Below are 20,971 nucleotides of genomic sequence, written 5' to 3'. Positions count from 1 at the left end.
GTAGACCAAGCACTTTTTTAAAACATTTATAATTAGAATAAGCTGGTCCGAAACCGACCGGTGGAACTAAATCGACCCTCCGATATTTCTCAGTTCTTGTGCTGCCATCGAATTTATCAGTGGTGGTTTTTAAAAGGTTTTACATAATCAACAATTCGGAGTCATGATGTCATTTTCTTCCCGTATTCTAACCTATGGTGTTGTAAGTTTTGACAGCAGTGAAATTGCGTTAATAGTGCTGTTTCTTCATATTAACAATCCAATAGTAGGAAAGAACTTGTTTCAATAGATATATCAACACCGAAGCCATCAACTTCGCTGATTTTAGCTCTGTTTAAGATTTACTAAAATAACAAAAAGTACTAGATGAACTACATGGTAGCAAAAGCATTCTTTATTTATTGCACGAAGAATTTTAGTAAACGTAAATCATTGCAAGGTTCGAAAAAACAGTCGGTTCGAAAGTACACATCGTAAGTGACGTTTACTGCATTGGTTACTTTTAACTTTGATATTTGAGTGGCGGCGAGCATGCGCCGTGAGTATTCGAAAAATTTTGATCGATTTTCTTCCTTCAAAATATGGTATGGATAAAATAGTGTTCTGTTTTTCATCTCAATTGTTCGCAGCATTATTTTCAATTTTTGAAAACGTGAAAAACACGCATTAATCTTTAACAGTGCCTCTAAATGATCAGCCATGACTTGATTATCAGCGATAAAGTTCATAATATGCTCCTGATCGTGTAAAGACTTTAAAAACGCAAATATTGTGTTAAATACATCGAACTAACATAAAGTGAAATACGTTCATGCATCCAAGTAAGTGAAGAAATTTTGAAAAAATAAAATAATTGAACGGCTTCTTGGACGACGTGTTTGAAAATTGTATACAAACATAATCCAGAACCTACTTGTATAATTGAACCATCGCGCTGTAAAAATGCAGTTTGTCTACGACGCGATTAGAAATTCAGATATGGTGAAAGTTTTCACCAACTCAAAGTAGTGATTGATATCATTTTCTTAGTTATTCGTAGGTTTGTAGGGTGTTTTCAAATTCAGAATAATGGTTGGATAAAACCTTTTTAAGCTTCACTATTCGCAGAACGCCAGTATACCTTGAGCTGCATCTTGTTGACAACTGTCTTTCGCGTCTTCTTGAAGTTCCGCTTGAAGATTGCCCAATATTTTTGTATTGGACGTAGCTCTGGCGTATTAGGAGGGTTCATGTCCTTGGGCATCACCAGTACGTTGTGCGCGGCATACCACAGAACGGAAACATTGTGTTGCGTGAGGAAAGCAAATACTGCGCATAAAATTCCTGGTTGATATTTCTATGGCATCAAAGCCTTTGGCTTTAGTGTTTGCGTTATACTACGTTAATACTAACAGTTAAAATTTGTATTAACGCTCAGGGGCGGCGAAACACTTTACGCCCGAGTGGGTAGAAAGCATAGGGTGAGGGGTCCATTAGTAAGGATTTTTTCCCTTTTCGCAATGCACACGCTGACATTACATTCACATTAAATCACATTCGTTTATGCAAATGGAATTGTGGTACATCGATGTTTTTTAAATGTGTGTAGTGCGAGATGCATGCGTTGCACATCTAAATTTTTGGAAATGGTTCAAAATTTCGAGTGGGTAATTACCCACTCGGTTATTTTCGAGTGGGTAGTACTACCCATACTACCCACGCTTTCCGCCGGCCCTGTTAACGCTATCTTGATGACATTTTTCTAACTGCTAATTATTTTAACTTGTTATAACTGTGTAATGTGAATAATGTATTACTTGAAATTTCGTCGGTGTTCATTGCTTAACTGTGCTGTATTGCGTCTTGGTTCGTTCTTCTCTCATATAGCTCCACGTGACTTGGATGAGGTCGTGGACAAAACAAACTCACTGATAGTAGCAGCAAACCAAGAGGCTTGCCCGCTTCGAGTTATGCGACATGCTTCTAGAGGAACATCTCGGTGGAATATCGAACTTGTTCGACTCAAAAAATTATGTAGAAGAGCTTGGAATCTAATAAATCCTACAAGTTTAAAAACAGTTTAAGGTTATCCCTATAGAAAATGTCTATTGTATGTTGTTGTATGAAAACCCCCAAATGTCAAGCGTTGAGTTTTGGAAAAGGAAAGCCGTTTTGATTTGGTCAAAGTTTATCAACAAAGAAATGTCAAGCGCTTACCGCGCTCTAACCGCTGACTTTTTTATTCAATTCGTTTATTTGATAAGGCACGTTTGCGTTAGTTTAAAGGTGCCATTTTTTCTTTGTTTTAAATTTTGAATTTCTTAAAACTAGGGGGTTACACATTGAAATATTATTTTGTTTTTATATAATGAAACTAAAGAAATTTTACATCTAACTTATACAACTTATACAAGAAGGGAAAATAGAATTTTCGTAAGATTAGGGGGGGACATTTTGTATGTGTTTTGTTGTCGTTTATTTGAGGCTTTAACCTCTGTGGGTCATTCGCCATATGTGTGTTTTTTGTATAGTAATGTACATTAGGATTTTTAGAAGAGAGATTATTAGAGCAATTAAATATTAACTAAGCGGAACATTTTACAAGCAACTAAAAACTAAACTAAAAATAGCCAACAAAATCGATACAGTAAAAATAACTAGAGGGAGTGGTTCAATTTTATTAAGATTAGGAGGGATTAATTAGGGCTGTTTTTAAGTATTGGTACTGTTGGGCATTTCTTAACGAGATTATATATTGATCAACTAAAACTAGAAGACAGGGGGGCACATAAGTTTTGCGAAGATATTTAAGGGGGAGGAGGGAAGGTGTGTGTGAAGTCCTACATCTGTGTATCAGCGACAGGGGAGAGTCTAACCGCTGATGTTCATTGCGTTTTGAATACGCAGTAATGGTGGCGTATTTTAGTACAAACCGCCATGATTCTGTGTACCGTTGCCGTTCCGCTTCCGTCGCTATTACGTTTGGGCCTTTAGTTTGATAGATTCGAGATCGAAATTAGTAATCGTATGTCGAACTTATAAGTACCCGGTCATTTTGGTATTACTGGAAATGAATGGGCGGACGAATTGGCTACAGCGGGCATTGCGACTGACTTTGTCCAGAACCAGTTTTACCATTTTCGATAAGGTGGATAAAGCTCAAGATTCGCTTTTGGACTGTATCCGAGTATGCTGACCATTGGTGTAGCTTGCAAACTTGCGTTCAAATAAAAACTTTTCTGCCGGATGTGCGTCCGAAAATGTCAAAAAATTGGTGTATTTTTCCACGCTCAATTGAAGTATTCTAGCCAGGGCACTGATTGGATATTGCAGACTCAATGGTGGCGTATTTTAGTACAAACCGCCATGATTCTGTGTACCGTTGCCGTTCCGCTTCCGTCGCTATTACGTTTGGGCCTTTAGTTTGATAGATTCGAGATCGAAATTAGTAATCGTATGTCGAACTTATAAGTACCCGGTCATTTTGGTATTACTGGAAATGAATGGGCGGACGAATTGGCTACAGCGGGCATTGCGACTGACTTTGTCCAGAACCAGTTTTACCATTTTCGATAAGGTGGATAAAGCTCAAGATTCGCTTTTGGACTGTATCCGAGTATGCTGACCATTGGTGTAGCTTGCAAACTTGCGTTCAAATAAAAACTTTTCTGCCGGATGTGCGTCCGAAAATGTCAAAAAATTGGTGTATTTTTCCATGCTCAATTGAAGTATTCTAGCCAGGGCACTGATTGGATATTGCAGACTCAATTATCACATGGTTACTATGCAACGTGCTGAGTATTATTCCTGTGACCTTTGTGAATCCGATTACGGAACTTCAAATCATTTGATATGTAACTGCTCAGCAGTAATGCAATAGCGTATCTGGATTTTTGGTTCTCCATATATATGCACCTATGTACAGAGAGCTGAAACTCAAGCATATGCTATTGTTCCTAACGCAGTGTGGTAAAGAGCTATAGTTTAAGCCATATTTGAAAAACAATATATCTTCGGGGGTGTTGTCATTCTGTTATCTCAACATCCCCTCGGGGTGTTGATATATGCGCTCACTATTTAAATAAAAATTCTAAATCCCTCGGGGGTTGGAAGTTTTATTTCTGCTATTGTAGCATCTGCAGATCGTTCAGCATCATTCCGGGGTCCAGAATGCTCTGTTTCAATTGTTCTGTACTGTTATTTTTCTTACCCCTAAACTTACCACTTCCCCAATCCTTCCCATCAGGGAAATGATGAAAAGACATAATGGCAAGAAATCTTACTGAAACTACTAATCTTTTTGTCCACGATATCACAAGCGTAGTTAAAAAAAACATAAATAATTTTCGTAATTTTACTTTGCAAAATGTTAGATGAATTTTAGTGAACACCATGTCAGACGATTCGGAAGAGGCTTTTCTGGTTAGACCTAGATCTCCATCGGTGACTGGCATTCCAGCTGGGACAATGCAATACACGCAAGGCATATCAAGCTCTCAGCTGCAAGCTCACAATAATACCAGTAATCATCATTCCACCCACAGCCAGGGCTCGAATTCGACGGCTCGCGGTTCTCAATCGGAATCGGGCGAATTGATTGACTATAACGATGAGACCATTTTGAGTCAGTTTCACGCTGATGCAATAAAACAGGCTGGTTTCGGAAAATTTCAACTGATTGCTTCCATCATTACCGGTCTCGGTTTATCCGGACATGCCATCCAAATTTATGCTGTATTCTACATCATACCTTCAGCGGAGGTCGAATATTGCATTCTGGATACTGAGAAAAGCTGGCTCGGTAGTGACTGTTGTATGTTAGAGATGCGAACGATGTTTACATTTCACGTTATTTTTTTAGGTTCTATCACTCTGCTGGGTATGGCTTTGGGAGCTCTTTTATGGGGTGGTTTGGCTGGACGAGCTGGTCGGAGGAAGTCCCTACTGAGTTGTTTGGCAGTATGTGGTGTTTTCTCGGTTATTGCTGCTTTTATGCCCACGTATGGACCATTCATGATGGCTCGATTTTGTGCAGCCGCCGGAATAGGAGGAGCCCTACCAACTGCTTCGGTTTACTTGTGTGAGTTGACCCCAGTTAATTTCAGAGCTCGTATATTGGGTTTACTTGGAGCGCTTGGCGTCGCAGGTGGTTTAGTTGCAGGAGCTATTGCAACGAGCACCGTTCCGGCTACAGGTCAAAAAATGATGCTGGAAAATAAGGAGCATTTCAGTGCTTGGCATCGATATTTATTGTTAAGCACAATACCGACATTTGCTTCTATTCTGGGCCTTTTCTGGCTGCCAGAATCACCTAGGTATTTGCTTGAGAACTCAAGAGAGGTTGAAGCATTAACAATCTACCAGGTTTGCATTTCTCCTTTTTTTTATGAGCATTCAATTCTGTAGATAAATAAAACTTACACTTGACTCCTTATTTTAGAAAATATATCAAAACAATCGAACTCGTGGTGGATACTCGCTAACAGAACTAGAGTTGCCTGGAACACGAACGCATCGCAATTTGCCGACATCAGTATTGCAGGAGATGGCCACAAGTATAACCCTGTTCTTCGGTAGCTTTTCCCAATTGTTCAACAAATTAAACTTGAAGCAAACGCTTTTGCTCTTTGCGGCGTGGACAGCAACAATCTTGGTTTATCACGGGTTAACCATCTACATTGCCGAGTACTCAAAAAGTACAGAATCGGAAAACTACTACCGGAATACAGTATGGATGAAGCGGTTTGATAAGACCTCTGTAGTTATTATTGTTTTGTTTTACAGATCAACAAAGATAATCTATTTTACGAAAACACCGATTTCAACAAATCTATCGAAAATATAGTCTACAATAACTGTCGCTTCGTCAACTGCACCTTTCGAAGAATGTTCATCAGTCATGTAACCTTCAATAACTGTACTTTTCAGAACACCGAATTCACCAACGTCAAGACGAGTCGTACTCAGTTCAAATTCAGCATACTTGAAGATGTGGGGTAAGGGTGTTTTTCTCTATAATTTGATTTGAAAAATAGCAACCAAATTCTATGTTTACAGGTTGATCGATACGGATTTGACCGAACGTCATTTTGTTGAATGCATGATGAACAACATTACAACACTTCGATTGTTGGCAACGTGTGACAGGGATTTCGAATTTAACATTTACCTAGACTCATTGTGGAAATCGCATTTCGGAGCTTTGTTGCCGGGAATCGTGTTTATGTTAATGGTTGGCGAAGGGTCACACCGATTTGGTCGTAGTAGAACAGCAAGTATACGTCGTTAAACAATTGAATATGTTCGAAATTGACAGCTGTGTAATGTGAAACTGTTTTTCAGCATTATGCTTCGGGTTTTCCATCTGCCTATGCATTACGGTTGCTTTTCTCTACCATGATTTGCAAGTGATATGGACAGCTGGTTCAGCACAAGGATTGATGTTAGCTGGTATCGCGGCCTTAACGTTGCTGGCAATCGAAAGTTATACAACACCATTGAGGTAGATATAACAACAGTTTGATGACAGAAAACTAGTAAAATTTCTGATGTGTGTCAGAATCATCTTTTTTAACCCCTTCATGCCCATGGCTTTATTAATGAGACTATTATCTTTAATTTACAATTAACATTAACAGTTACAAGGATCAGCTCTAGAACTGAAGTTATTGCAATTAGTCTGATTGGATTCCGATAGAGCAGTGCTACCAGGGACAGTTTACGTTGACGACGGAAAATGAATTTTTCATATATCTTCTTTATGGTGCAATATTATTGAAAACTGATAAAACTTATCAATTTAGACTGTCTTTGGCTACAGTTTCCACGTAATTGGACTACTGTAATTATTCTAGGAGAATTGTATTAAGCATTGGAAGGTAAAAATTCAGCAGCTTCTAGCACTGCGAGGGAAGCACCTATCCTTATGAAGATAGGCTTTTCGTGTTTCTTGACTCCACCGTTTTCATGGAAAAATAGTTTTGAAACCCTACATGCACTAGAAAAAAGTTGGGCATGAAAGGGTTAATTAACATCAGAAACTTGAAACACTTTGGCGGCGGCTACTCAGTCAAACCAATACGATTTTGAAGAATTTTGGCAGTTTTAACGTAGAATTACCTTTTTGTTTTCGATATTCAACAAAAATGGTGTATAGCGAAAAGTGGCTTTGAACGCTTATAATTCATAGTCATGGTGTGCCTAAAACAGTTGTTAACAAAAAAATGACCATGGATTCGGCATATGACATTCGAAAGATGCAGTATCCAAGCATCTTCTCAGTGAATTTCAAAATGATCCATTGAGAAATTTGAGAGATATGGCGATTTGAAATTTTAAAACAATCAGCAAACACCCACAGGTTTGGTCTGACATTTATAAACAAAAAAGTATTAATCTACTCATTTAGTACTTGGAATTCGAAAGATATAGTATTCAAGTATATCCCATGCAAGTTTGAAAATATTTTATTGACGGAATCGAAAATTATAACAATTTGAATGTGGTATGCGATCATAGATGGGTTTTCTACCAGACTTCAAGAGTGAATCCATGTTTGTTTATTGACTATTTAGATCTTTTATACGTGTCGCGGTTTTAATGAAAAACCTTACCATTTAACTATACACCCAAAACGCGAACCGTATGAATTACATGCGAATAAGCATGATTCTAATGAGAATTTTGCATTGTAACTGGTATAATGCATAGAAAGCGATATTGGTCCGGGACAAAAATGCATTAAATGGCGATTACACCACAGAAACTTATACAAACCCACAGTTGGGAATGTATTAGTGAATTTAACGATATCGGAGAATTAGTATTGAAATGACTCCTCTCTAATACACATGTAAAGGACATCTTCACTCGGATACATATGCGCTCTGAAAATACTAATACGCGCTCAAGGACCTGTTTCCATTTCGCCTTTCTACTGATCACATGCTGCATATTGGAGAGAACAGTTTATAGCATCATCAAATTGAAGGGGTGTGGGTGATTATGTGTTGATTTTATATTGAGCTTTCGGCGTTCTCTCAACCCTAAATTTACCAGCGATATGCGAGTTCTAGCCACTAGATAGGTTCATAAATGTTAATAATGATTAATGATTATTTAAGCGCACTATACGCAGGATAAAGTTACCTATATGGGAACATTGGGCTAACAAATTTCAACATTTGTCTGATAGAAGCCGTCCCCCAATCATTTCTGGTATTCCTCATATCAACAGTACTTTCAGGTGATATCATATCAGTATTTCGCAGTAAAAGTATTTAAGTTTAAAATATCATAAACTATAAGGGCAGTGATGACATGGTTTTGCACTTTTGAGCATCAGTGGCAGTTACTCATTTCAGTTTGTATTATTTCCCGAACATGCGAATCCAGCGCACACAGGTAACTGGCATCCCTATCTCTACATACAGAGTTTGACAATTAGGTTTTACATCATATAAGTTCATTGCAGAACTCAATAGGTAACATCGTTTTTCAACCGATCAATGGGGGTCAGTTTGACAACGTCAAAATCGCTTGAAATGTCATCAACAAATACCAGTAGCAGTAGACAATAGAAAACAATGCAAACTTTCTCTAATTTGATCGAAACTAAAGTGCTTCTCGTTTGTATTTAGACAAATTTCGTTAATTTTGACGCCATGTCATCCAGCGAGCGCACATCATCGCCCTGGTCAACGATCATCGCAAATCAATCTGAGCACAAATAATTTTCTTCCACTTTTCTCTGAAGCATAGAATGAGAGAGCGATGATTTTACGGCAAAACCCATTCGCTATGGGAGAATAACGCGTATATCACACACTCTCATAAACGCAAACTGTTCACGCGTTTAGTGTGGTTGGAATTGAGCTGTTCGCATACAAAAAAGCGTAACTGTGTACACTGAGAAACAAAAATATGCATAGTTAGCATAGTTTCTATTCCCGTCTCTTTTCTTCTGCTGTGATTTTTATGCATTTTCATGCATATACTTTTAGTAAGCATTCAATGAGTGGATAGACCGAATATGTCCAATGCATAAAATTTACAGCAGAAGAAACGAGAGGTAGATAGAAAAGTATGCTATCGATGCATAAATAGAATTCTGCGTGTATGAAGACAGAACTTCTTACAAACACCACAGATGTATTCATGTATAGAATGCATCACCTTTTTTGGAGTCTCAGCAAGCAAAACCAACTAATACTTTTACATGCGGGCAGATAATATGGTAACGTGTATTCTCAATCAATTTATTTCATCATGAATCAAGCTGTGTTGGTATAATGCAGTAACTATGCTTGGTCTATAATGCGAAGAAGGCATGATTCTAATTCGGAATATGCACGAAAGGATGTAATGCCTTTTTTGCATTGGGAAATTGTTTTGGGTGTATGAATATAATGTACAAAAGGTGTTATTTATATGCTTCATTGAAAAATATGAAAATAGGGTTGTCTTTCTAACGTTATAGGTAAACGAGTAAATTAAAAAATAGAATAATAAATAAGTTGGAATATTTAATTCAAAAGGCCATATCTCAGTGGTTTGCTGATTGATTCTAATTATATTTTCATTACCTAATAGGTAATCATTTTATCAACAAGTTTGCTTTAGAAGAATATAAAATAGAGTTTTATTATTTTTTTTAGTTTAAACGTTATAGTTAACGTTAGGTAGACAACCCTATTTTCATATTTTTTTTTAGTATAGTTAGCATAATTTTACATGGAATTTATTTATCTGTGACGCTACTAAGTTTTAGCAAAGCAATTGCGATTGAGCTCTAAAATTATTTACGATGAAATTACAACTTTTCCCAGGTCTGATGAGATGCTTTCGAGATTGTGCGGAATGAAAGCAGTATCTGGCAACCATATTTACGACATACGCAGTTGCCGAAGCAGCATTGTTGACATTAAATGATCACAGATAAAAAAGTCCATATAAAATTATGCTAACCATACTGCACATAAAGGAAACGCGACCAATTGTGAAAAATTGTGCGTGTGATTAATTTTACATGGGCCACAAATCGTGTTATAAATAATGTACGTATGTGTTGGTGACCATACTGACAGCAAAAAAATCCCGTGAAGTAATGCCAAAACTTGAACCGACAATCATTGGACTCACCAAAGACACCCCCTTACTGGCTGAGCTAAAGCAACACATAACAATGTGACTGCAAAGTGGCGTAGGGTAAAGTGCCTATTTTCGCCATTCTATGGAGGGTGCCTTCCTAATTCATTAATTACTCGGACTACAATCAATGAAATGCGTACAAATTGGCATCAACAGATTTGCTTCGTTGATATGAACCAAGACAATAACAAAAATGCGCTGAAAACAATAAAATTTACGTGTTTGAGCGCAACGAAAACTCGAATCGAGTGCTCCTATTGTTGCGCTACCATTTGACTCAATGTGTTGCGCAACAATGGCAGACGCGGCTCTAACCAACGGTTTCAAATGGTTAGGGTGATAATAGAAACATGGCAAAAATAGGCTCAACACCCTATATAAGTTTCGTTTTAGCGTGAACGATCTAAGCGCATTGAGCTGCAGTTCATGCAGGTATGTGTTTAACGCAATTAGTTTGTCTTTTGGCTAAAAACCGTTTCGCATGAAATCATGTAAAAATTAGATATTTTGGCTGAAAGTTGAAAATTTCCACAGGAACATACAGATTTGCATGATTTTCAGGGTTCCTTTCACGTGCATGGTATATAGAGTAAATTTATTCGTGACATATAATTACATGAAAGGCTTTTCTGCGATATTATGAATTACGCTTAAGATGATTTTCATATTTTTTTGCTGTGTATATTCCCCTGAACTCAAATTCTTTGAGCGAGTTTCAAATATTTGATGAGAGAGATATTGAATTGAGTGAGTAGTTCACTTACTTTCAGAGAAATATTTGAGCTCTGAAACAAAGGATTGCTATGCTTGCTTAATAGAATCAATATAAAGATTGTGAATCAAATTAAGAGTCGATTGAGTTAAAAAATGAAGAATAAAATCTATCTTTTATATCCACATTGATAAAGCTAGACTATTTGAATCTAAAAATAAATTTGTTAAGCTCGTAAAACATCAGCGATTTTTAATTGATTTTTTACGAAAATGTGAGGAGATCCTTGTCTAAAACTATCGATCTTACTTGACTTGAAAGAGTTTCAGCCACATGAGGTAACTTTATCGACAGTTAATCCATCAAATTGATGACAGATACGGATATTTACACATTGTCAAAATGCAAATGCAAATCGTCGCTGTTGTGCTATCTTGTGACAAACGCCATTTTGGAGTAAACTGAGTTACTACTTGTCTAAAAGCTCTACAAAGTGGCGTTTTCAGCATTTTGATATTCTGCTTGGTTACTGAGATATAGCGAGAAACGTGTTGAGAAATTCTGTGATTTTTGCTTAAAATAACAGCGTCTGGGGATTGGCACAAGTTATCTTGATGTATTAGATGTTTTGCTATGAAAATCTGTCTGAGAAACACAATGGCATAATCATTTTCAAAATAAAAATACACGAATTGTGGGAAAAATGCAAATTAAGTTTTAAACTGGAAATATAGCATATTTGGCAACACTTTAATCAAAAATAACTTTTCTTTTCTAAATTCACTGACTCATTTCCTGCAAAATACATCTAACTGATTGTTTATTGAACAAATTAAGCCAAAGATATGAATAAAAGTTAAAATTTGACAAGCCATACAAATCTTGTCATCAATACACCTATGACACGTGTGAGTGCGACTTTTGTTTACATTTTTAAAACTCTCAATATAGTCAACCGATCTTCGTAATATTTGAAAGATTAATACAGAATATATAGAAGCATCAATTGTCTTCTCTGAATTGTTTCAACCGTTTATAAGTTTCAAGATATTCAATCTCAAACTTTAAAAATCGTTTTTCTCGAAAAGTGATAAATGGCGATTTGTTTTGGGCCGCCCTGGTGTATGCTACTTTGTAACCATCGGAAATGGCCCTTGCTAATACCACGCAACGACAAACTAATTCAATTGCAATTGCAATTGCAATTTACAGAGCTTTAAGCATATGCTCCATTCACTCCAAACAGCTCAATACGAATGGTAATAGAAACAAATCGTAGCGTACCTAAAACTTTTCATCATTTTAGTGTTCGTTTGTTGCATTATATGGACGGCACTGACCGAGATGTACTGGAATATTTCGCCTTTTCCGATTAGTTTTGTAAAGATTTTTCAAATAACATTCTTTTCGTTATTAATGCATGCAATGCGTACTTTAAAACCTAATACTACATATTTTTTGACAAAACAGCGAAGAGCTTTATTAATTTCATGAAGTACAGCAAAAGATATATATGACAAAGGGACTCTATATTAATATGGTTTTCACCCTAGGGATAAATTTCAATTATAGAGCATAGAGCCTTATCCTCACAACATTGGACAAAAACTGGTCCTTGGAATCTAAAATATAAACAAAAGGATCACCATTTGTTCAATTTAATGCGTGACGTCATAATACAGTATACACTAAGACCTGAGAGGAGACATGCGAATAGCAAAAAATCGAAAGGCGATGCAGCCAGGAGATACTGTCAAATGCAGCCAGTCCATTTAACCTTCCGGCAGTCGCGCTAGTGCACTAAGTGCACGCTGCTCTGAAAAACAAGCGAAATCGTCTTGGGCATCAGCGGCTGCTCGTTCAGTGGGTCATATGCGCGACCTCCGGAGGTAGAAAGAGTGGCTCTGCGAGACGAAAGCTAAAATGAACAGAAAAAAACTATTTTAATCCACCTAGTGGTGCAATTGGGCCTTTCCAAGTAGTGTTGAACGTATTTGAATATGTATTACATTATTTGGACATCATACGGTTATCAGTTTATATGGGAATTTGCTGTGTGACCGCACTCTTCAACCGATAACTCCGGAAGCAGAGGTCCGATTAATTAAAAATTCAATAGCGTCTTGTGGGAGCGTTATACCGTTCATTTGAAACTAAGTTTGTGCAAATGGGTTCAGCCATCTCTTAGAAAAGTGAGTGACATTATTTGACACACACATACATACAGACACAGACATTTTGCGATCTCGACGAACTGAATCGAATGGTATATGACACTCGGCCCTCCGGCCCTCGGTTGAAAGGTTGCCTTTTGGAGTGATTGCATAGCCTTTCTTTATATGAGAAATGCAAAAAGAAACCTATCCGCAGGTCCCGCCCCAGAATAGGACCAACTAATGATGTTAGTGGAGCGGGTTTTTTCTGTGCGCAAGAGAAAACCAAAACAAATTTCTTGACAAACCCACTGGAGATTTATTGAACAAATGCCTGACGGAATTCTAATTATTTAGGTTGTTTTTTTTTTCTTTCTGTGATGTTCTGTAAATAAGAGACTTAAATCTCGATGTACCCATTCATTTCCAGATGCACAGCCGTTGGATTCTTTGTGTGTGGTGGTCACATTGGAGCTTTAATGGGTGGTCCAATGTACGCCGCTTTTCCAGTGATCTCTTCGAAAGTTGCAGCAATTATGTCGGCGATGTTTCTCAGCGTTCCTATTTCATCAGCAATTATTCTGAAGGATCCTTGCCTGTTGCTGTGAACAGATCAACAAGCCATCCAAATGCAGCATCTCTCCCGAGCAAATAAATATTAGGTAAAACTCTTGTAAAATAGTTCATGCTTGTAAGTAACAGGGATTGTAAAAAAAATGTTTTTCTAGCTCGTTTGCCATATTTTCCCAATTCTTTTAATAGTTTTACAATATATGTATTGACGGATTTGTTTTATATTATTGCAGATTACTGATATAATAATTGCATAGAGAACCTTGTTCAAACAAATAAGTTTATAATTATCGTTAAAACACTAGCGCCGCCATATCAGCCGATCCCAACTAAAGGTAGAGACATTAGACCATTTTAAAATCTATGTTATCAGCTATCAATACATTCACACTCACTTTCTAAGCGAAATAGCGACAGTAGCGTATCTGATGGTAATTTGTCAACTACCTTTGAACAGCCTTTTTTGTACAGAACGTCTGTTCTCTGTGATAATAGCCACAAATATTGGAGTGCAAGTCCGAAGTAATCGCACTATTGCCTGCCCTAATGGCGCTCAATTTTGTGTGCTTTGTAGTAATGATCCAGTCCATATATGCCCCAATAGAAATGTTGGTCGTTCGTAAGATTTGATTATTCTAGTCAATGAGCATATCTTACAAGAACACGAGTTCTTAATATTCTAAAGGAGAGTCAAATATTCGAAGGTCATTGAATGAGCATTCATCATATTCGCCTGCCAGTGACTTCAACATTCAATGAGGCGACTAATAACGTCAAACGAAGCAACCACCTTTTCATTCAATGCAAGTTCTCATTCGTTTCCGATTGTTGTACGAAACAAGTGCACGGTGTGTTTGGTAGAACAATTTTATTCGAAAAAAATCGGCATTGGTAAAACTTCAGCATGTGATAGAATGGGCTTTTCCCTTTCATTTGAAAGTAAGAATAAAATATTCTTTGTCCTAACCTTTGTCTTCTTGATATGTTGTCTATGCCCTTATCCCATATTATGAGGGAAATCATAAATAAACAGTCTTGTATTACTTTGAGAATTTTTTAAATATATAGTCCAGCCTGATATTTTCTTGTTCGTTTTCTGTTGTGATCCGTGTTCAACGAGCAACGACTCCGGACTTTCTTCTTAAAGGAAGTGATGAAACTTGGTTTTGTTCTTTTTTCTAAGATTATGTGAAGTGTGTTCGATTTGAAAAAAAATTAAATAAGCAAAATTCTGCATCTATAAATTCTGATGAAATGAATCTACCCCAAAAGATGGATCCAAAACTCGAAGAGCTTTTTTTCTTTCAATCATCTTTCTTTTAATGTTGATAAAGACAAACAGGATCTCAACCCAAAATTGCAAATAAAATCCGTCGTTTATTACAATGACTCGAGCTGTCTTCTTTAGTTCATTCAAATATAAAGCTTTGAATTTAAGCCAATTGTATTTTACCAGGCAGGATAGGATCAGGATGAAGGGTCATTCTAGTTTATATTAGCTATCTCCTAGAGCGAGAATAGAAATGAAAAAAGCATGATAAAATCCGTTACTACATTAATCAACATCTTGAAAAGGTATAAGATTATCGAATAAATTTCCTTTCACACCTCCTAGTGTCATTTTCGCCCAAGACCCGGAGGAATCTGAAAATAATTTTTATACTGAGAATGGGACTTTGTATACATTGAAATTTATCTGAATTTACTGTTTATTTAAACCCAACATTTTTTTGTAAGCCCTTGTTTATCGTCTTCTTAATCCATAAGCCCCGCGCACACCTAAAAACTGATCAAATTTTAATAACTTTCTCGGGTTATTTTACATCGATTTATAGCATTCTACGAAGTTGCAGACAATGAGATTGTTCATCAGATTCTCACCGTTAGTATTTTTTGAATGTCTATAGTACCAATTAGTAGCAAAAATGCGTTTTAATTTCATTAAAAACTTAAGTTTTCAATCCAAAAACTTGTTGTTCTAGACCCCCCGAAAGAATATTTTAATTTTACTTTCAAATGAAGGGAAAAGTGCATTCTTTCATATCCCGAAGTTTTACAGATGCCGATTTTTTTTTAATAAAGTTGTTCGACAAAGAAACCGTGAAGAGGGCCGCAATGAAAAAAAATTATAAAAACATGAAAATATCCATGTTTTCGAGATTTTTGATTCACAACTAAACACGTTAGGAATGAAAAAAGCCATACTCAAGTTTCCTATATTAAGAGTCAACGCTATCGCGCCCGCAATTTGGGTACTCTTTTTATTTCAATTACACAGGTTTTAATCTTAGGGTCATTTTACGAGTTAGAAAAATCTATTTTTAGGAAAACCTTATGTGCGGCTTTAGGATTCGAGCCCAGGTGGGCTGCGTACACGGTAATCGATTTAATAATTTCTGCAAGGATCATGATCCGTGGCACCGGTGATAACTCATGTATTTTGAAAAATTTCGGGATCAAAACCTTGCGGTTTATAGTTCTTATGCTTGTTCAACTAAACTGTAAGGTTTCATAATTTGTTCTGAAGCATAAAACAAAAAAAAGCACATTGTTTTGGCTGGCTAGATGATCTGTCTTCCTTAAAGGCTGATGGCGTAAACCTGAAACGAGGCTCGTGAATTAAAGAAACGCAACATCAAATTTTCCAACAGTTAAGAAGATGCCGATAGTGATTCATTGATTTTTAATTAAAGAGACGTGCGGTGGTACCAGTGACAACCCCGCAGTTCAGCTAAACTTCTCATACACAGTGCTGATCGATTGTTCTTTGTTTTTATATTCCGATACATATCGAAACATTTTGAAACAAATTTCAAATACGATCACTCCAATGCTTACAATTAATTTCCTGATGCATTTTAGTACTACCGACTAGTGTCTAATATAAACTTGATACAAGTTCGCCATACCGGCTAGATTTGCATTTATTCCGATTCAGCCATTTATGGGACAAAAATAATTGCATTGGAATCGGTCATATCCCTTGAGCCTAAATTATTACGCGTTCTACCAGATTTTTCCTCTCTTCCGTATTCTTGTTCTATTACAACCGGCTTAAGTAGACTAAGAATTGGTTGGTGTTAAGTCAAACTGGACTATGTCGCAAGACATCAAGAAATAAGAAAATGATAGCACTGGATAAATAATTTCTTCAGCTACATTTGACTTTTGCCAGATTTGAAATATGTAACAATAAACAAGAATTATGGCCAAATCAATATATTGTCACTTAGTCCGGTCTGACTTAATACCGACCAATTGTAATGTGGAAAACCAAACTTTGAAGATTTTTGAATATCTATCTTTGTCTAAAGTCTGATTGGCTTGACCAAGCGCAGATCAATTTTTGTTTTCAATTTTCGTCTCATAGCTTCAATACTATGATAATTTTGAGGTGATTTTCGCAATGTTAATTTTAAACTTGTTTTATTTTAAACAACATTGCGCATTTAATGGTTAACAATACAACGTACACGAACCCCCAGGCTCTTCACATTTTCGGTAAGGCTGATATAATGAAACCATTATTTTCTTCTAGTGGCTAAGGGTGTGAAGGTTACAGATAATAAAAGCAAAATATTCTGGAAATTCAATAATTTCTTGTTGATTCAGTTTCTTTCTAAGATGATAATTTTAATGAAATTTTGCTCCGGTTGCCATTTTACGACAGTATCAGGAATATGTATGTATCTTATACAATCGATAGGTGGCAGGACTTAAAAGGATTTTTATATGGCACCAACATGTTCAAAGGAAAATGCAATTTCAATATGCTTGAAAAATTCATAGACTTGGCATCGCACACTTTTTTGAATTGTTTATCAATTTTGACACGAATAGAAAAAAAGTAACAATAATTGAATAGAGCTCATACATACCAGCTACTACACGAAACTGTAGAAGTTAACTAAGATAATATAGCGAAATGGTTAATTTTGCGTTTTGTGAGGTTTGAGAGTATTTATTATGAAATGAAATGCAATAGCTTCTCAGTTTGAACTATTTTTCTATTGATAATGAGCCGATTATTGATAACTATGCATGTCATTTTATCACATATCCCAAATTTAATCATTCCGCACTTGAATGATATTCAAAAGAATAATAGATTAAGGTGTAACAGTCAACCACTGCATAAAAGTCCCTCCTATAGCGGTTAGTGAAAAATATCTCCAGAAAACATTGTAATTGCGTCGTAGTAGGTTTAAATCCTTTAATATGAAAAACGCGTGTAAGCACATAACGGGTGTTCAATAAAAAAATGAGAATTTTTTCAGTAACAAAAAAAAAATTTCATCGAATTCAGTATTTTGTATTAAAAACATTATTGTTATTCTTTAAAAAAACGTCTATGAATATTGGAGAAGGGGCCCTGGTCAGTCGTACGACGCAACTTAGTCGCGATGCTCTCACAAGAGCGCTGGACGGCACTGACGTCCATCTTCCGGATACAAGTCCGGATCCTGGTGGTCAACTGCTTCGTATCCTTTCCCCTCCAATTATTTTTGTACATTAGGGCAGTAAGGGAGCCGAAAAAATCCTCAATGGGATGGCACGTACGGTATCTTTTTCTGCTCAAGATACTCCAGCGTCTTCTTGGCGTTATGGGACGTAGACGTACTTACCATCCGCATGATGCTTCTTTAAGAATGGCAGAAACATATTCTCAAGACGCGCCTCCTGGTACACTTGTTGAATGATGGCCAGACCGCTCGGTTTGAACCACGGCTTTGAAATCCCTCTGTCCGATGTACAGCATAACTTTTTTCAAGTTTATGCTTAAACTTATATTTTTCTTCGGGGGGTGTGGCCGAATTGTCACTGGAATAGTAGCTGTTATTTGCTGGAATGTGGATCTTCGAGAGCGGAAATTAACTTTCGTCGTCCAGCACGAACGACGTCCCGCGGTAGTTCTTCGTTATCTACCGGCACTGCGATTTCACTATCGCTATCTGCTCGTCCGTATACTCGGGGGACCGAGTCTTCTTCCGACAGATGATGTCCTCCATCTTGAGGGTTCAGTGAATCAAGGTATGGGAGCAGTGATATTTTTGGCCGGCGTCAAGCAAACTCGTTCCGTCCTTGTTGTCAAACAGATTTTTCAACCCTTCCTTCTTCTTCTTCGTCATTATCTTCGGCGGACGGCCGTTACCGACCTTCCGCTCCACGCTCAGGGATGTCAAGATCTGGTAAATTGTACTCACGGGCAGGATTTCGTCTCGAAAGTAGTCTACCGTACGCTTTTTTCCACGATGACCATACGTTTCGTAAAACCGTACAACATGCTCGCGGAGTGCTTGCTGTTTCGTCGCCATCTTCGATTGAACTGACAGCATCCGAACGAAAAGAAACATGTCACCCACTTATAGGGAGTCCAGAGAGTAATTATCTTGGAGAGAAAAAAATTACGCTCTTTACTTTAATTACAGAAAGGTATTGAAATCATTCTAATGTTTTATTGCACACCCGTTAGTTTGACTTATGCAGGCCCATGCGCAGAAAATTGAGAGGGAGGGGGATAGGGGTTGTTGTTTTTTACACGTTTCCTATGAAATAATGGTATAGGAACCCTCAAACTTCGAAGATTTTTTTCCGGGGCTTGTAGGTCTTGTGTATCAATCAATACCGATGCCCGTTTTCGTGTGCTATTTAGCTCTCAACAACTTCACGGAGAGTTCACCGGCGGTGAAATTTCTCTGAACATTTCTTCAAAGACTACTCTTGCAGAGTAAATTTTAGTTAAGAAATTAATAACAGTGATTTAAGACTTTCATGGAGGGGGTTTGAGCCCCCAGAACCAACAATCCACCCCCCCCCCCCTCCCAGCCTTGCACATGGTTCTGGACTCATTGATTGACTTTTTTCTCTACCGGGTTACATTGTAGGATACCAACATGATTAGATAATACCAGGTAAGTGACAGTGCTACGACTGGTTGTTATGGAATCTTGGATAAGTTTCGGTGGTACAGCGCCGAAAAATGCGACGACCTTCGGTGAAGATCGACTCATTTTTCGTTGTAATAGTTGCCGAAACTTATGCCAGATTAGATAATATCTCAACAATGCTGACTCAATGAACTGACATGTGTCGAAGAGGGCAAACTACTTAATCGTATCAGATTCATTACAACATGAAAGAAGCAATACGGGATGAACGGAAATGAGTAACTTGAAGTGAACTTTATACGTGATAGAAATATTGTAAAATAACCAGACGAATTCAATACGTAATTCCAATTCGCATGTTATATGAATAAGACGCCGTCATACTGTCGATATATAGTTTAATAACATGCTTATTGTCATTGTCATTTCTCTATAAGGATAAAAATTAGTTGGAACTGTATTGTGCATAAAGATATAATACTTATAACTTTTGGTAACTTAAGATTGACGTTTCGACTCTGTGTCTTCAGTATAGTTGTTTTGACTGCAACCATAGACATTAAATCCAACAATGAACACTACTTGTGTTAACAAGTAAGCGACTGACCATCGTAGATCGTAGCGAAATCGAAACATGTTCACTATATCACTTCACAAGAAAAATCAATATGCAAAAAATGAATAATGTTTAGAATATTTAGAAAATCGTTAATCCTTACTAAAAGTTACACCTTGTGCACAAAATGGTTTCAACCTCGAAAAGAGACGCCAAAGTGCAACACATTGGCTTGCTAGTCGTTTTCGATTTCGCTATGATTTTATCAGCAATCTGAACTTTTGTGTTTACGGGACATCATCTGTGGCCCACTGTTTAGTTGTGAACGCAAGTAGTGTGCTTTTGGAACTTGGACGTCTCTATTCGCGATCAAGACGGCTGTACCATACTGACGAAACTAAGCTGAATCGATCATCCTAATTTACTAACAATGCATTATTGTCAATATTTCTGTCCGTGTAAGGTCCGCTGTACCAAGTTGAACATCTAATTATTTCGGGAGCACGTCAACATCATATAAGTTTATAAGGGACCTTTATTAGGGGAATAGTACCCATTACATAGCAACCGTTGAAATAGCTAAGAGATTATCGTTGTTTTGTAAATCCATTTGACCAGCTAAACTGTTAGGATCCTTAGGCTATATATTGATAGGAAAATAAAACTGTGTGATTGCCCAAATGGATAATTTCGTTGAACACAAGATGTAAATGCATTATTTTTTAAATTATTTTAGATTTAAGAAAAACTAGCATTAAGAAATAAAACCAACGTAAAATAGAATCATTACCATGTTAAATTTCTAGTTAATTGTTTTTCGATGACGTTTGGGGGGGGAGGGGAGGGGGGGGGGTAGGAGGTGATGCTTCTGGGCGTATCAGAGTCATGGTGTATCAGAGACAGGGTGTATCAGGGTCAGGGTGTATCAGAGACAGGGTGAGAGAATTATTAACTTTCAGTT

General features: G+C 37.1%; 1 protein-coding gene across 2 annotated transcripts; it reads left to right on the top strand.

Moving 5' to 3' along the window:
• The first annotated feature begins 564 nt into the window (after positions 1-564).
• LOC131682760 (synaptic vesicle glycoprotein 2B-like) lies at positions 565-20,809 on the top strand. Of its 2 annotated transcripts, XM_058964475.1 has the most exons (9): positions 565-821; positions 4,353-4,457; positions 4,524-4,780; positions 4,841-5,343; positions 5,420-5,707; positions 5,764-5,975; positions 6,037-6,254; positions 6,322-6,481; positions 13,424-20,809. In XM_058964475.1, the coding sequence occupies exons 2-9, from the start codon at positions 4,372-4,374 to the stop codon at positions 13,599-13,601; spliced, it is 1,902 nt and encodes a 633-aa protein (XP_058820458.1). In that variant the 5' UTR covers positions 565-821; positions 4,353-4,371; the 3' UTR covers positions 13,602-20,809. The 2 variants fall into 2 exon arrangements, with proteins under 2 accessions (XP_058820458.1, XP_058820457.1); XM_058964474.1 differs by having other exon boundaries at positions 566-821; positions 4,353-4,780.
• The last annotated feature ends 162 nt before the right edge of the window (positions 20,810-20,971 follow it).

Source organism: Topomyia yanbarensis, chromosome 2 (assembly GCF_030247195.1).
Source record: "Topomyia yanbarensis strain Yona2022 chromosome 2, ASM3024719v1, whole genome shotgun sequence".
Classification (NCBI taxonomy): Eukaryota; Metazoa; Arthropoda; class Insecta; order Diptera; family Culicidae; genus Topomyia; species Topomyia yanbarensis.
This window is presented reverse-complemented; position numbering and strand designations above follow the sequence as displayed.